General features: G+C 42.4%; 1 protein-coding gene across 1 annotated transcript in view; it reads left to right on the plus strand.

The window, feature by feature from the left end:
• The window catches only part of LOC126244604 (gametogenetin-binding protein 2-like), a 148,731-nt gene that overhangs the window by 107,206 nt on the left and 22,866 nt on the right, over positions 1-18,659 (plus strand). The window contains exon 10 of the mRNA XM_049948253.1: positions 18,386-18,504. Within this exon, the coding sequence (XP_049804210.1) occupies positions 18,386-18,504 (119 nt within the window). The remainder of the gene's footprint in view (positions 1-18,385; positions 18,505-18,659) is intronic.

Consider the following 18,659-nt stretch of genomic DNA (forward strand, 5'->3'; position numbering starts at 1 on the left):
AATCTGCCATTCCGAGTACCCATTTTTTTCGGAACACCTTTTTGAGGCAGATTCTCTGGGTCTGAGATGCTGCGCGCCTTGTGTAAGTGTTTTTAGTACTCCACTCCTCTGAGAAGGGTGGTGGCAGCTGTCTGCACGCAGGTACAGGTCAGTGTGCGTTTTCTTCCTGTAGACACAGTGGCTCAGGGTACCATCAGCTCTTCTCTTGACCATGGCGCCCAGGAATGGTAATCTTCCTTCTGTTTCAGTCTCCATAGTGAATTTGATGTTTGGATGTATGGAGTTTGGGTGTGTAAGGAAATCCAGATGCTTGTCCCTACCATGGGGCCTGATGACGAACATGTCATCGACATAACAGAAGAAACAAGTAGGTTTCCAATTGGTTGACGCCGAGGCTTCCTCCTCGAAGTACTCCATGTACAAGTTCGTGACCACCGGCGAGAGTGGGCTGCCCATTACGACTCCATCCGTTTGTTCATAGTATTCCCCATTAAACAGAAAATACGATGAGGTCAAGACATGCCTAAAGAGTTCGGTGGTCTTCTCGTCAAATTTCTGTCCAATAAGTTCGACTGACTCTCGTAGAGGAACCCTGGTGAATAGTGAAACCACGTTGAAGCTCACTAGGATATCAATGTCTTTCAGTCTGAAGTTGTCGCTAAACAAACACCTGGTTAAAACCGTCTTTTGCCCACCCAATAAAACACGGGCATTACTGGGAAATGTGAAAGATGACATCGGTTTGAGGAAGGCCGGAATAAACCAAATTCCCTGTGAGAGTGGGAAGACATATCGGACAGACAGTACGCACCATCGAAGATCGTTGCTGAGAACATCAAAGGCACACTCGACTGAAATATCCAAATAAGTCGGCGGTAGCAGAGCACTGTTTGTCCGAGAAACACAAGATGGATTATGAGCATACCAAGATCCTGGCTCAGATCTCTAAATATTGGGACATCGTTATAAGGGAGGCTATCGAAATTCGCACCAGGGAAGATCTTATCAACTGAGATTGCGACTACAATCCCAGCAAGGCTTGGGACCCGGCATTGAATGTAATTAAGAAGACTCTTAGCAACAAGTACGAACCGGCGACCAGAGCGGACGTAGCAAGCACATTGATACTACGACAGATTCCAACGCCTACGTCTTTGCGACCGCCAGTGCGCGGGCACGGATGGCGAAGAAAGCTGCCCGCGGGGGAAGGGGATTTAAATCGGCCGCCACCCTCAGGAGCTCAGCTCGCCAGTGCGTCTGACGATGGCGTCATGTCTGATCGTCGAAATATTGTGCCTGTTGGACACTATGAACTGTCAGTACACCCGTGGACTGTTCGAGCAACAAATACACCAGGAGAAACTGAAGAATCGCACAACTAGCTCTTTATTCACATGAAGGGCTGAGTGCTATTGACAAGGGATTTCAGATCGATTCCATATTCCTGGATTTCCGGAACGCTTTTGACACTGTACCACATAAGCGGCTCATAGTAAAATTGCGTGCTTATGGAATATCGTCTTAGTTATATGACTGGATTTGCGATTTCCTGCCAGAGAGGTCACAGTTCGTAGTAATTGACGGGAAGTCATCAAGTAAAACTGAAGTGATTTCAGGTGTTCCCCAAGGTAGTGTTATACGCCCTTTCTGTTCCTTAACTATATAAACGATTTGGGAGACAATCTGAGCAGCCATCTTAGGTTGTTTGCAGATGATGCTGTTGTTTATCAACTAATAAAGTCATCAGAAGATGAAAACAAACTGCAAACCATTTAGAAAAAATATCTGAATGGTGCGAAAAGTGGCAGTTGACACTAAATAACGAAAAGTGTGAGGTCATTCACATGAGTGCTAAAAGGAACTCGTTAAACTTCAGTTACACAATAAATCAGTCTAATCTAAAAGCCGTAAATTCAACTAAATACCTAGGTATTACAATTACGAACAACTTAAATTGGAAAGAACACACAAAAAATGTTGTGGGGAAGGCTAACCAAAGGCTGCGTTTTATTGGCAGGACACTTAGAAAATGCAACAGACCTACTAAGGAGACTGCCTACACTACGCTTGTCCGTCATCTTTTAGAATACTGCTGCGCAGTGTGAGTACATCAAAAAAGTTCAGAGAAAGGCAGCATTTTTTGTATTATCGCGAAATATGGGAGAGAGTGTCACAGAAACGATACAGGGTTTGGGCTAGAAATCATTAAAAGAAAGACTTTTTTCGTTGCAATGGAATCTTCTCACGAAATTCCAATCACCAACTTTTTCCTCCGAATGCGAAAATATTTTGTTGACACCAACCTACTTAGGGCAGAACGATCACCACGATAAAATAAGGGAAATCAAAGCTCGTATGGAAAGATAAAGGTGTTCGTTCTTTCCACGCGCTATACGAGATTGGAATAATAGAGAATTGTGAAGGTGGTTCGATGAACCCTCTGCCAGGTACTTAAATGTCATTTGCAGAGTATCCATTTAGATGTAGATGTAAGTAAAACTAACAGATAAAGACGAAAATGTTGTCTGCCAAAAAATATTGTATATGATTATGAGAGGTAGTAATTATTTAGCCAGTAGATTGCAAATAAGCAGTTCAAGCCCTCTTCACTAATTTGAAAAACAAATAAAAGCTTTACCAGATTTTAATCAGTTTGAAAACAAGACAGCAACATTCAGATGAAATAATCAAGACAGCTAATCAAGACTTAAATGTCGAACAGACAAAGTGTATCATAATAAAGTGGTTGTAATTTTTGTCATGAGAATGAATTACATTGGAATGAATCACCTTGAAAGCAATGTGCCATCAGGTGTCACCAGATAGTAAGACTGTCAGAAGCTCGAGAATTTCACAGAATCACGATTACAATCTTTTATTTTTTTATTAGTTTTCGTTGTTACATGTGATCCGCACCCTGTGTTTCACAGCGTTTTTTTTTTTTTTTTAATTTTTATTTATTTATTTATTTATTTTTTAAAAATCCATAGTCCTTTAAAAATGCTAAGACATGTCGTTGCAATAGTACCAACAAAAGTCATTAGATCTCAGCCCGATCAAAAGATCGAAAAGAACCTGAGATTTCCCAGACTGTGACAGAAACTCTTCGAACAGTTAGTCATGTTCAAGCACAGTCCTAGTAAAAACCAAATCAAGCCGACGGTCTTTATCAAAAAAATATGGTGTCCTCTTGTGCTAGTTTTTACTGTGAGAGGAGACCATAAACACTGATTGGCATTGTCAGACTTGGAAAAATCTGGGGGCAGGGGATGTAGAATGAGAGATACGGCGGGGGGATGTTGAGAAGAGGCATTACTCTTGGCGTGACAGTGCAATACCCCACACAGCCATAGTGACACGGAATGTGTTGAATCTGTGTGGATAGGAGATCTCTGACCATCTAACCTACAGCCCCGAACATGCCACCAAGCGACTTTCATCTCTTCCATCTCGTGAAGCATTTTTGGGCAGAAAAAGTTAATACCTCAACAATGGTGGTGACTATATTGAAAAGTAACACTTTTGAATCATTGTAAATATTCCAATAAATATTTCTTACTTAGTGAAGTTTTTATGTTCTTAATCGGTCATTGGATGCACCTCATAAAACTTGGATACACATTGTGGAATCAGGCTGCCGGCGCACTGCACTTCGAATATTCTACCAATGGCTACCAGAGACATCCTGCAGTGGGCCAAATGACTTGCACGCATGACACAGCAGCCACTGTGCCATCTGCCAGAGCTGTCCACTTTATAAGTGCAGTGCAAGTGGTGATTGCTGGCATATTGTGTTCATACTTATTGTCAGTCGCTGCTTGTATCAGTACCTAGATTGTTTCTATGTTGTTGTCTATGTTCTCAACTGTTGTTCGCTTTTATGTGGGAGAAGAATAAACTTCAGTTTGTTGTAGCTGTGCTGTCTTTGTGTCTCACAGTATGAAACAGTAATTTAATGGGGTTGTCATTTCAACAGACTATCAGTGTATCATACATCTTATCCTAACTGTGCAGAAAGTTGATGCTGGTACACAAACGGAGGTTGCTAGTGTCAGCAGTAGTACCTGTTTTTGTCCATGCAATTGTCCTGCTGCAGTCATTTTGAAGCCTGTTCAGTGGGAAGTTATTGATTACCTTCATCTCAGTGACCACATCCCACTCTGCTTTCACTTACTGGATGGAGGGTTGCTTGAATTGATGTCACCGAAATGGATTGTCAGCAGGGCTAACTGGATGCTGTCCAGACAGCTGGCTGTGTTCAAACTCCGCGACAGAGTCCAGGAATAGGCGGACTACATCATAAGAGTGATCCGTCATGCCACTGACTTACCTGTCCCCAAGTTGTCAGGTCATCTTAGGAGGCGACCTGTGCTGTGGTGGACTGACAAGTGTTGTTCAGCGATTCGGGACAGGCTTGTGACTCTTCACCGATTAAATGCCACCCAACAGCGGATAACCTGACAGCCTTTCGAGTTGCAAGAGCCAAGGCTTGATGTGTCATTAAGGTGAGCAAGAAATGATCATGGCAAGTGTTCCTGGAATCTATCACCTGTTTCACTTTTCCTACTAAAGTTTGGGAAGTCACGTGGAAGATCTCCAGTAAACATGGTCATATATCAATAGCAGCAATAATGAAACGGGTATCTCCAATCAACACCTAGAGACATCACTCAGACACTGGCAGAGCATTTTGCAAAATCTTGATCCAGCGTTTCGTCACTACTGTGCAACTGTTGAGAGGAACAAGCTGGACTACTTCAGATCCAACAGTTCTGAGTCCTACAACTCCTCTTTCTCCATGTGAGAGCTGGAATCTGCGCTGTCTGAGACTCATGACACTGCACCCGATCACATCCATATACGGTACTGCATGCTTCAACATTTGTCAGTGGCGTCGAAGGAAATCCTCCTCAAATGTTTTAATCTTATATGCCAGACAGGCAGCTTCCTCAATTCGTGGAGGGAGGCAATTCTGATACCTGCCCTCAAACCAGTAAGGGACCGACCATGTCCCAGCAATTACAGGAGTATCGCCTTAATGAGCTGTGTAGGAAAGACCCTGGAATGAATGGTTAACGGTCGTCTGCTCTTGTTGTTAGAGACCAGGCAACTGCTTAACCGCTCTCACTGTGTACTTCGGAGATTTCGGTCCTCAGTCGACAACCTGACACCAGCTGGAGGCGGCTACTCAGCAGGCTTTTCTAAGTGTTTCATTGTATCAGCATATTCTTCGATATCAGAAAGGCATACAATACTACTTGGAGACACAGTATTCTCGCACAACTGCATCAAGAGGGTTTTGTGGTTGCCTCCACATCTTCCTATGGCCTTTACTGCCTCGGCGGTCTTTTAGAACCCAAGTCTGTGACACGCTGTTCAATCATTTTGAGCAGAAGAATGGTGTCTTTCCGGGCAGTGTATTAGGTGTTACCCTCTTTGCCATAATCATTCGTGCGGTATTTTTTTATTTACCTGACTTGCATATTAGGGACACCATTCTACACTTTAATAGTCCCATTGAGTCAGTCTCTACGTCGTTTGTACCCAGCAGATAAAGTAGTCCAGGATGCCCTCCTCCAGTCCCACAGATTGTAATTGTTGCCACGCCTGAGAGACCTGAAAGCGAGAACTGTGAAGACATTGTCCATCATAAAGTGTCATAGCGACAGGTCTTGGGGAGCGGACGGGGCACGTCTGCTCCAGTTTTATAGGGCTTTCACGTATCTGTGGCTGAACTATGGGTGCACAGCGTATAGATTGGCAAGGCCTTGTTATTTGAAGATCATTGACGCTATCTACCATGAAGGGATTGGGCTGGCCACAGGTGCCTATAGAACCATTCCAATAACCAGTTTCAGTGCTGTGCCCAGGGAACTGCCACTCACTGTCAGGTGGCAGCTCCTCATGGTGCATCAGGCAAGAAAGTTCCTCACATCTCTGACGTCACCAACTGTTGCTTCTCCACCTGCGGAACGGCTTTTCTCCAACCGGCCATGAGCCACAATGCCATTTGCGATTTGCTTGCAGCGTGTGGTGGAGTTGATGCAAGACAAGTACAGCTTACAATCCAGGATTTTAAACGTCTGATTACTTCAGAGACCGAGAGTAGTTTTAGATTTGGTCCAGTACAGCAGAGATTGCACTCCTGCGTCTGTTTTTAATGTGATGTTTTTTGACATTTTGTCTGAGCACCATAACTATATAGCTGTCTTTATGGATGGGTCTAAACACGGGGCATCATTTGGTTCCTCTGTTGTCTTCCTGGATTGTGTTGTCCTCAAGGTCCGACTGCTTCAAGACTTCACTGTCTTCGTCGAATAATTATATGTGATCTTGTGGGCACTGGGGCAGATGAAATGTTCTTCCAGTGCTAAAATCTTGTTTGTTCAGATTCCTTGAGTTCCCTTCAGTCTCTACATCGTTTGTACCCAGCAGATAAAGTAATCCAGGATGCCCTCTTCCAGCTATGACGACTGAGGAAGTAGGTGTCTTTCTGCTGGATTCATGGGCATATGGGTATTACGTGGAATGGGAAAGGCAAATCTAGCAGCCAAGGAAGCATGTCATGATCCTCAGCTGTTTCAGTGTGCCATCCCTGCACACCCTAAAGCCTCGCTGTTGTGCTCCAGAGTTTTGTGTTGGTGGAGGATGAGTGGCTGTAAGTGACTGACAATAAGTTCCGTTCAGTAAAGCCCACAATGCCACCGTGACATATGTCCTTATGACCATGTCGATGGGACGAGGTCCCCCCTTATTCGTCTTTGCACAGGCCACAGCCCTCATCACAGACCTATGAGACATGGCATCTTGCTCTGCTGAGAGGACCCTCCTATGTGTGTTGCTTGTGGCGCACAGATCACTGTGCTTCACATTTTATTGAATTGTGTTTTATTTTCCGACAATGTGTCTACCCTCTGTTTTAAGTAACGTTCAAATGAATGTGGTTCAAATTGTAAAGTTCTGTGAATTGTCCACTACTTTTCCCAAGATTTTAGGGCAATAGTTGTAATGTGTTAACAGGGTGACTGGCTCACCCATATTTTTGTAGGTAGTCAGCCAGTCACATTTGTCTGTGCCTTTCTTGTACCACAATCCTTCGTAATTTTACTTGTGTTTTCATTTCATGTAAAACTACTTTTACTCTTTCTCAGTCAGTTCAGCACATATTAGGTAGTGACTGTGTGGTCGGTTCGAGTGCATGAGTGTAGAACAATTTTTGTGATTTTAGCCACACTCATTTGCTTTAATGAGTGTTATAGCACTGATAACCTCACCATTGAGCACCCACAAGCTCCAAACAAACACACACACACACACTGCCTAACTGCACTCTAATAGAATAAGATACAATGTGTAGTTCTCTCTCCACAGAGGTCTGAAAATCATATCAATAGTTGACTGTTTCTTTTGTCCTAATTTTAATGTGGTACAGTAGAGTCTAGATTATCCGACCTAAACCGGCCGCAGCAAGGTCGGATAAGTGGGAAGGTTGGGTAACACTGAAAATAGTACAAAAAAACACAAAAATTAAACTAAAAGGAGGCCAAATGAGTTAAACATTTAATACAATACAAATCAAATTAGACTGAATAGATATTTACATCTACATCTACATTTATACTCCGCAAGCCACCCAACAGTGTATGGCGGAGGGCACTTCACGTGCCACTGTTATTACCTCCCTTTCCTGTTCCAGTCGCGTATGGTTCGCAGGAAGAACGACTGCCGGAAAGCCTCCGTGCCCGCTCAAATAGTTTGCTAAACATCTCTGTAACGCTATCACGCTTACCAAATAACCCTGTGACGAAACGCGCCGCTCTTCTTTGGACCTTCTCTATCTTCTTTGTCAACCCAACCTGGTACGGATCCCACATTGATGAGTAATACTCAAGTATAGGTTGAACGAGTGTTTTGTAAGCCACCTCCTTTGTTGGTGGACTACATTTTTTAAGGACTCGCCCAATGAATCTCAACCTGGCACCTGCCTTACTAACAATTAATTTTATATGATCATTCCACTTCAAATCATTCTGCTCGCATACTCCCAGATATTTTACAGAAGTAACTGCTACCAGTGTTTGTTCTGCTATCATATAATCATACAATAAAGGATCCTTCTTTGCATGTATTCACAATACATTACATTTGTCTATGTTAAGGGTCAGTTGCCACTCCCTGCACCAAGTGCCTATCCACTGCAGATCTTCCTGCATTTTGCTGCAATTTTCTAATGCTGTAACTTCTCTGTATACTACATCATCATCCGCGAAAAGCCGCGTGGAACTTTTCTGGGTCTCATGAACAAATAAAGCGAGTTGGGTCTCACACGATCGCTGTTTCCGGAATCCATGTTGATTCCTACAGAGTAGATTCTGGGTTTCCAGAAATGACATGATATGCAAGCAAAAAACATGTTCTGAAATTCTACAACAGATCGATGTCGGAGGTATAGGCCTATATTTTTGCGCATCTGCTCAACGACCCTTCTTGAAAACTGGTACTACCTGTGCTCTTTTCCAATCGTTTGGAACCTTCCGTTCCTCTAGAGACTTGCGGTACATGGCTGTTAGAAGGGGGCAAGTTCTTTCGCGTACTCTGTGTAGAATCGAATTGGTATCCAATCAGGTCCAGTGCACTTTCCTCTGTTGAGTGATTTCAGTTGTGTTTCTATTCCTTGAACACGTATTTTGATGTCAGCCATTTTTTCGTTCGTGCAAGGATTTAGAGAAGGAACTGCAGTGCGGCCTTCCTCTGTGAAACAGCTTTGGAAAAAGGTGTTTAGTATTTCAGCTTTACGCGTCTCATCCTCTGTTTCAGTGCCATCATCATCCCAGAGTGTCTGGATATGCCGTTTCGATCCACTTACTGATTTAACGTAAGACCAGACCTTCCTAGGATTTTCTGTCAAGTCGGTACATAGAATTTTACTTCACTGAACGCTTCACGCGTAGCCCTCCTTACACTAACTTTGACATCGTTTAACTTCTGTTTGTCTGAGAGGTTTTGGCTGTGTTTAAATTTGCAGTGAAGCTCTCTTTGCTTTCGCAGTAGTTTCGTAACTTTGTTGTTGAACCACGGTGGGTTTTTCCCGTCCCTCACAGTTTTACTCGGCATGTACCTGTCTAAAACGCATTTTACGATTGCCTTGAACTTTTTCCATAAACACTCAACATTGTCAGTGTCGGAACAGAAATTTTCATTTTGATCTGTTAGGTTTTCTGAAATTTGCCTCCTATTACTCTTGCAAAACAGATAAACCTTCCTCCCTTTTTTTATAATCCTATTTACTTCCATATTCAGGGATGCTGCAATGGCCTTATGATCACTGATTCCCTGTTCTGCACTTACAGAGTCAAAACGTTCGGGTCTGTTTATCAGTAGGTCCAAGATGATGTCTCCACGAGTCAGTTCTCTGTTTAATTGCTCGAGGTAATTTTTGGATAGTGCACTCAGTATAATGTCACTCGATGCTCTGTCCCTACCACTCGTCCCTAACATCTGGGTGTCCCAGTCTATATCTGGTAAATTGAAATCTCCACCTAAGACTATAACATGCTGAGGAAATTTATGTGAAATGTATTCCAGATTTTCTCTCAGTTGCTCTGCCACTAATGCTGCTGAGTCGGGAGGTCGGTAAAAGGAGCCAATTATTAACCTAGCTCGGTTGCTGAGTTTTGCCTCCACCCATAATAATTCACAGGAACTATCCACTTCTATTTCACTACAGGATAAACTACTAATAACGGCGACAAACACGCCACCACCAGTTGCATGCAATCTTTCTAAACACAGTCTGTGCCTTTGTAAAAATTTAGGCAGAATTTATGTCTGGCTTCAGCCAGCTAGCCGTACCTATAACGATTTCAGCTTCGGTGCTTTCTGTCAGCGCTTGAAGCTCCGGTACTTTACCAACGCAGCTTCAACAGTTTACAATTACAATACTGATGGCTGCTTGGTCCCCGCATATCCTGACTTTGCCTTGCACCCTTTGAGGCTGTTGCCATTTCTGCCTTTCTGTACTTGCCCCAGGCCATATAACCTAAAAAAAACGCCCAGTCCACGTCACACAACCCCTGCTAACCGTGTAGCCGCCTGTTGGGTGTAGTGGACGTCTGATGTATCCAGCGGAACCCAAAACCCCACCACCCTATGGTGCAAGTTGAGGAATCTGCAGCCCACAAGGTCGCAGAACCGTCCGAGCCTCTGATTCAGACCCTCCACTCGGCTCTGTACCAAAGGTCTGCAGTCAGTCCTGTCGACGATGCTGCAGATGGTGAGCTCTGCTTTCATCCCACTAGTGAGACTGGCAGTCTTCACCAAATCAGATAGCCGCCGGAAGCCTGCAGATGGGTGTACCCTGTACCCTTCATGACATCCGGAAGGACCCTTTCCACATCTGGAATGACTCCCCCGCAGTATACACATGGAGTGCACATTGGTTTTCTTCCCCTCCCTTGCAGCCATATCCCTAAGGGGCCCCATTACGAGCCTGACATTGGAGCTCCCACCTACCAGTAAGCCCACCCTCTGCAACCGCCCGGATCTTGCATACTGAGGGGCAACCTCTAAACAGGAGAAGCAGCCATGCCCGGCCGAAGATCAGTATCAGCCAGAGACAGAGACTGAAACTGGTACATCAGACAAACTGGAGAGGCCGTCTGTTCAGCCCTTTGGAATGTCTTTGGCCCCCTGCCACACCTCGAGACAACCTCCTACTCTACCACGGTGAGGGGTCAGCCTCAATGTGGGCAGTATCCCAGACAGCCACAGCCGAAGTCGATCGGCGGATGTGTGGGACAAGCTGGCCGTCCCCGACAAACCCCCGTCCGGACCCCCACAGTGATGCCCATTGGCAACAGCCTCAAGCTGTGTGACCGAAGCCAACACTGCCTGAAGCTGGGAGCGAAGGGATGCGAACTCAGCCCGCATCTGAACACAGCAGTCGCAGTCCCTATCCGTGCTAAATACTGTTGTGCAAAGAACATCTGAACTAATCCACAGAGAGCACAAACAATTTGACACAATTAAACGGTTATTAAAATACAAGATTGCCTAGTAAATGCAGTAATGCTGCTACTTGCACACTGCTGACACACTGCTCGGCGGCAGCAGGCTAACTGTACTGTCAGTAACGTACAGAGACTATTTGAAAGAAATAAACAAATGACAGACGACTACGCGACTTAACACGTCACAGATAATAAAATGCAAATCTGCCCCAGCTAATTACAAAGCTACACAATGATTTGATGGATTTAACTAGACAAGTGCACTAAGAACACTCAAACAAATGGTTCAAATGACTCAGCACTATGGACTTAACTTCTGAGGTCATCAGTCGCCTAGAACTTAGAACTAATTAAACCTAACTAACCTAAAGATCTGAGGTCATCAGTCGCCTAGAACTTAGAACTAATTAAACCTAACTAACCTAAAGACATCACACACATCCATGCCAGAGGCAGGATTCGAACCTGCGACCGTAGCGGTCGCTCGGCTCCAGACTGTAGCACCTAGAACCGCGCGGCCACTCCGGCTGGCACACTCAAACAAATTTTCAACTTGACTACTACACTTAAATGAACGCTAAATAAGCCACTTGTTGCTACTTGCGCACTGCTGACACACTGGTCAGCGGCAGAAGGAGACTATGCGATTTACACTATTCAGGTACTAAAACGCCATGCTACAACTCTCAAATACTATAATACGCCCGAAATTTGTGAATTAAACAATGCAAGTACCCAAAAATAGCAAAGAAATTAAAAGTTAAACTATGTAACAAATAAGTGAGCTAAGAGTATACGACTTGCTGCTGGCAGCTGCTTATCCAACGGCGGCAGGGAGCACACTGTGTGAAGAAGTTGGTAATTGTCTTTTGTTTGCCTGCTGTTTGCCGTTTTTTTGCCGCTAAATCACATAGTCTCTTAAGAAGTAAAACCTTGGTAGACGATGTTTCCTCCAGTTGCTCTACATATTTTAAAGCAGTTTCTAAGGCCTTGTGTCTTCGTTGTGAGAAATCTTGGGCGCACTTTCCTCCACTACATCTGATTCTTCGTCTCCTTCTTTTTCGTTTACCACGTTGACTATTTCTTCATCTGTCACTTCAAATTCTTCATCTTGGACAATACATTCATTTATGTCATCTTCCGTGGCGTGAGCATATCCCAGAACTTTTCGTAACAATGGAAGCAGGGTAGTATTTTCTGGTTCGGTCTCCTGCTGTAGATTTTCATCATCTGTGAATTTTCTTGATTTTCCTGTAGCAAAATTTTCCAGGATTTTGCAATTGTATTTACTCCAACACTCTCCCAAGATTGGGCCACGTCATAAGCTACAGCTACGTCTTTCAAATTAATAGGCCGTATCTTCTCCCTTGTCCATAGCATTAATTAAAGAGGAAAGAAAGTTGCTGCAGTAGTTTCTCTTCAGTGTTCCCTTGGCCCATAGGCTAACATAAGGATGTGACATTTGGAGGCAAAAACATGGCCTTTATATCTTGATCTTGAAGTTCATCTTCATTAGGATGACAAGTGGCATTGTCTAGAAGCAACAGTGCTTTGCGGGGCAAGTTTTTGTTGGCTTTCAAAAACTTCTCAGTTTGTGGCACGAACTCGTTAAAAAAACCATTCTTTAAAAATGTCTGAGCTCATCCAAGCATTTTTTTAGTTGTAATATTTCACCGGTAAAGCATTTTTAAATACATTTTAAAATGCTCTCGTTTTTTTTTTTTGTTACCTATCATAGACAGTTTCATTTAAAATTTGCTGTGGCATTACTGCATGCAAGAATTGTCACTCTTTCTTTGCTATGTTTGTAGCCTGGTGCTGCCTTTTTGGTCTTTGACGCTAATGTTTTTTCCGGTAACAATTTGTAATTAAGACCAGTCTCGTCGCAGTTAAAAATTTCATCACCTGTTACGTTTTCCTTGTCCAGTACCTTGTGAAGTTTATTCCTAAACAATTGAACAGCTTTAAAATTTGCTGAAAGTTTTTCACCACAGACATTAAGTTGCCGAATTCCGTATCTTTTCTTCCATCTATCGAGCCAGCTTACACTAGCTGTGAAATCAGGTTCACCTTCATTTAGTTCGTTACGAAACTTTAAGGCTTTTTCCTGCAAAATAGTTCTCGACATGGGTACATGTTTACCTCTATGTTGAGTAAACCTTAGGAACAAAGCTTCACTTACTTTTTCATAATCACATTTTTTCATGGTTTTCCGATCTTCCAAAACAGCCGAGGTTGCTCGCTGAGACCACCACTTCTCAATTTCATTGCGGTTCCTTTTCCAGTCTCCAACTGTGGTTTTCCCGACGTTATAATCTTGCACCACTTTTAATAAAGTTTCACCATTGTTCTTTTTAAAGCTGTAAGTTTTTCTTCCATTGAAAAGACCACCTTTTTCAGTTTTGAAGCCACCATCACAAATTTTTACAATAAACAAAGTGCAACACGTCCACTCCACTACAGATCTAAGTTAGCAGATGGCGACAATGAACTGAGTATCAACAAACAACACGTTAGTCACTGACCTGTCATCAGCTGGCGCACAGCCGGTGCGGTGAAAGGGTCAGATAACACAGAAGGTCGGATAACCGAAGATTGGATAATAGAGACTCTACTGTATTGTCCATCTTCGTAATACATTCATCACTTCTTCGCCGACTTCAAAACTCATCACTTAATGCTTAACAGTGTCCATTGCTTCAATAACTTTAGATAATGTAGGAACTGGCAAAGTTTCTGGTTCATAGTCTTCTTCAGTTTCTTCTTGTTTTACTGCCATCTCCTCCTGCAAGACTCCATCAGCTGTCATGGACTGACAGTTGGAAACACCTTTGTTGCATCGACGTATGCATCAAAGCTAAGGCAGTCAGTTTTCTCTTCTTACCCCATCATATGCTGCCAATGCTCAGCTGCAATTCCTTTATTTGTGATATGATGCCTTCTGTAAGTATCCTATGATAGCTAACCTTCTTGAAGCAGTTTGAGATTGTGCTTCTTGCATGGAAACCCAGGTGCTTCTTCCAAAATGTGTAGCATCTGAGCACTTTACCTTTCTCATTGTAGTATTTTTGTTTTAGGCATTTTATAGCACCGTGGGTGAGTGGCTGAAGGTAGCTAGTTGGGAGAAAAAACACTGCAATTATATTACATAGGTACAACGTATCTTGATGATGCACTTGCACATTGGTCTATAAACAGAACGAGTTTCTTATTTGTAACATGCATCTTGGTGTCCCAGGCATGCAAGAATTTGACATTAGACATATATTTATTTGGAAATGTCCACGTATATTTAAAGTGTCACGGGCCCTTCACCTTTTGGATTATTAATGGCACCAACTGTTCTTTTCCAATTTCATTATAATGTAATAATACAGTTAGCCTATCTTTACTAAATTTTCTGCCATGGTGTTTCTGTTCCCTCAAGTCCAGAGAGTTATCAGGCAGAAAAGGGGGGGGGGGGGGGGGGGACCGTTTCATCTGCATTAAAAACGTCTTTAGGACTGTACCTTTCTATGATAGATGGAAAAATATTTTTCCATGACTGAATAGTGTCAGTGTTAACGCTTCCAGCCTTACCCAGAACACATTTTTAAGCTAAATTATATCAGTTTTTGAACTTTACAGTACCAATGGACACTTTGAAATCTGTGAGTCCCAAATTTCATCCCAAATATATTGCTTCAGCATGAAGTACAGTACCATCAATTGTAAAATTCAAAGCACAAGCCTATTTTATCCACATCAATAGCTTGTTACCCAGTTCTGAAAACTGACTGGTATGCACTTATTTTCATCTGCCATTTAGTCTTTCCAAACTTTCTACTTCAACTGCTTTTCATTTTTTCACTATGTATTTAATGTTGACGGAGGAGTGTTCAGTTTTTATGCAATATCAACTTGTTTCATATGTGAATTTTTGTCAACTTCCTTAACAGTTTTCTGCAGTGGTTCATTTGTTAACTATCTCACAGTCTTTTTGTCCATGACACATAGGTACGCCACTCGACACAAAAAAATCCCGCACTGAGGGACGGTCAAACATTAAACATGAATGAAGAATACCAGCGACTTTGTTACATGCTAAGAAACATAATATTTTGTTTGGTTGCTACAGAAGTTGGAGTTACTGCCAAACTATATGAACAATTTATGCACATCATTTCTACCGTAGCAAATTATTTGTAGGACCCACAGAGCTGCCAGCACTGAACAGTACATTGTATCCCTGCATGTTTCCTCACCTCACAGCAAAAGTCCTACTCATACCACACCCAGAACTTTCTGCAGCAAAGTTGCAGCAGCCAAACAGTACTGACATCACCAAATTTGAACACACTAACTGGAGAGGGAGAATGTATAAACAAGCCATTTTAATGTGAATGCAGTTGGAACTGGGACTTCAAAATTGGACATGCTACGTGAGGAATAAGCAGTACAGTGGAACCTCGCTTAACGAGCACCTCCCATAACACGCATTTCACATAATGAGCAAAACATATTGTAAAAAAATTACTCACTTAACGATTGATGTCTCCCATAATGAGTTACGATGATTTAGTGTGACGTCGCCAACTGCTCACACATGGCCAGGGAAATGTTCAACTAATTGAACACCCTTCATTGTCAGAAGCAGCATATGAACAATGTCTTTGTACGTACTGTGGGGTATGGTTCTAGTGCTATTTCTGCTACCATCTTATTGCAGCTTGTGATCACACATTTTTCTAAACTTGTGTTCACCCACAGTGTTGTTGGTTTTGTGTGTGTGTGTGTGTGTGTGTGTGTGTGTGTGTGTGTGTGTGTGCAAATTTTAATAACCTTTGTAGAAATATTCCCAGAGATAAAGCCTCAAGATGATGACCATAAGAGAAAGAAAATGACCTTATAAATGAAACGTAAAATCATTGAAAAATGCAAATGTGGTGTGAACATTGCTAATTTAGCACACACTTACAATCGGTCTACATCAACTATTTGCACTATCTTCAAGAACAAGGACAAGATTAAGAAGATAGATGCTTCAAAGGGGGTGACTAGCGTATCTAAACAACGGCTTCATATTCTGGATGATTTCGAAAGGTTGCTCCTTATATGGATACATGAAAAGCAATTGCAAGGTGACACTATTAATGAGAACATCCCTTGTGAGAAGGTGAGAGTGATTTTTGCCGACCTCGTCAAGAAGATGCCAGGATCATCAGCGTCCGAAGAATTGTTTAAGGAAATCCGTGGGTGGTTTGAGAAGTTTAAGAGAAGAACTGGCATCCACAGCATGGTGAGGCAAAGCAGCCACTTCTGACACATAGGCCGCAGAGAACTTCATCGGCATCTTCAAGGTGCTCGTGTGTTCTGCCACAACGGGTTTTTAATTGCAACGAGAGGTGTCTGTTGTGGAAAAAGATGCTGAAGCATACCTTTACAACAGCACAGGAGAATGCATTGCCTGGTCACAAGCCAATGAAAGACCATGTCACACTGATATTCTGTGCCAATGCAAGCAGCAATTTGAAAATTACACTGCTGCTTGTTTACATTCAGAAGCTCCACGAGCCTTCAAGAAGTGTAATGTCCAGAAGAGCAGATTAAATGCAATGTGGTGGTCCAACAAAAAGACTTGGGTGACACACAATCTTTTTTGTGATTGCATCAGTGAAGTGATTGGTCCTTTGGTGAAATATTTGCATGAGATGAATCTGCCATTTCAATCCTTGTTGGTAATGGGCAATGCTCCTGTCCATTCTCCAGGCCTACAAGAACACCTCCTTGAAGAATTTCAGTTCATCAAGATCCAATTTCTGCCTCCAACAACACTCCATTTTTCCAGCCTATGGACCAGCAGATTATTTGTAGCCTAATTTTTAAGGAGCTCTACGCTATAGCACTCTTTGAGCATTGCTTTGAGCTGACTGAAGTTACCAATCTCACTTTCAGAGAATATTGGAAATTTCACTTCAACATCGCTGCCTGTGTCAGGATGACTGAAATGGCATGGGAAGGGGTTACCCAAAGAACTCTCACTTCTGCTTGGAAGAAGTGTTGGCCAGAGTGCTAACTGAAGCATTTGAGTTAGTTACTGTGGAGCCTGCAGTCAATGAGATTGTGTCTTCGGCCAAGAGCATGGGACTAGAAGTGAATAACAATGATATTTATGAGAAGACCACAGCCAAGAAATGACCATCAAAGAGTTTATGGAATTCTAGTGTGTTATGCAGTAGGAGGTTGTGGAAAGGAGTCCTTCAGAGGAGGAGGGTGAGATGGTAACAGCAAAGCAGCAATCTTCTGCAGGTTGCTTTCTTGTTTATTCAACCTTCACCATGAGAAAGTATTTGTGCTCCATCAACAAAAAGAGGACACACAGCAATGTCACTGTTATGTCTCTCTGATTATAAAGCATGATATGAATATAACAGAGGGAAACATTCCACGTGGGAAAAATATATCTAAAAACAAAGATGATGTGACTTACCGAACGAAAGTGCTGGCAGGTCGATAGACACACAAACAAACACAAACATACACACAAAATTCAAGCTTTCGCAACAAACTGTTGCCTCATCAGGAAAGAGGGAAGGAGAGGGAAAGACGAAAGGATGTGGGTTTTAAGGGAGAGGGTAAGGAGTCATTCCAATCCCGGGAGCGGAAAGACTTACCTTAGGGGGAAAAAAGGACAGGTATACACTCGCGCACACACACACACCCATCCGCACATATACAGACACAAGCAGACATATGTAAAGGCAAAGAGTTTTTCCCTTAAAACCCACATCCTTTCGTCTTTCCCTCTCCTTCCCTCTATCCTGATGAAGCAACCGTGGGTTGCGAAAGCTTGAATTTTGTGTGTGTGTTTGTGTTTGTTTGTGTCTCTATCAATATACCAACGCTTTCGTTTGGTAAGTTACATCATCTTTGTTTTTAGATATATTTTTCCCACATGGAATGTTTACCTATATTATATTCATATAACGTGTTAACTTATATGTAAAGTAATCAGAAATTTGTAGCTGTTTTATGGATGGGAGTTTGATTCTTTAACTAATCCTGTTGGCCAGTACTGGTTCTATGCTATTTCATTAATTTTTTAATTTTTGTATCTTATTTTTTGTTGTTTGTGTTTAATATTTTTCTGTAGTTTTGCCATATGCTAAAAGTGAAATGTACAGAATAAATTAATTTCTTGAATAATCTTCTGGCTAATATGTCACCAGTTTTTTTTCTTTTTTCTAAAGATACCAGTGTTGCATGTTCCAAACAGTCGTTTATGCTTTCCTTAATCTGGGTTCTGAATGACACCTGTGACTGAGAGTTGTTGATATAAAAGTAGCTATGCTGTAGTATTGAATGACTGGCTAATCTAAAGAAACTTTTGTCAACAGGAGACAACCTTTCGGATCAGCTCAGTGACTCTCACACTTGCACCCTTAGTCACAACACTGTGAAGAATGGGAGCTATCACAATGGTGTGCAGTTACTATCCCTGCAGCAGATGCTAGAGGTAGGTCAAGCTAATCACACTGCACTGTTTGAATTTTTCATTCTCCTGTAGATAAGTAACTATCTGCTTCATTCATGTAGGCCTAATGAGTAAGTAGAATGGCTTGTCAAATTGTTATTAAATATTCCGTGAATTGGCAAAGTTTTAAGTGAATT

Source organism: Schistocerca nitens, chromosome 1 (assembly GCF_023898315.1).
Source record: "Schistocerca nitens isolate TAMUIC-IGC-003100 chromosome 1, iqSchNite1.1, whole genome shotgun sequence".
Classification (NCBI taxonomy): domain Eukaryota; kingdom Metazoa; phylum Arthropoda; class Insecta; order Orthoptera; family Acrididae; genus Schistocerca; species Schistocerca nitens.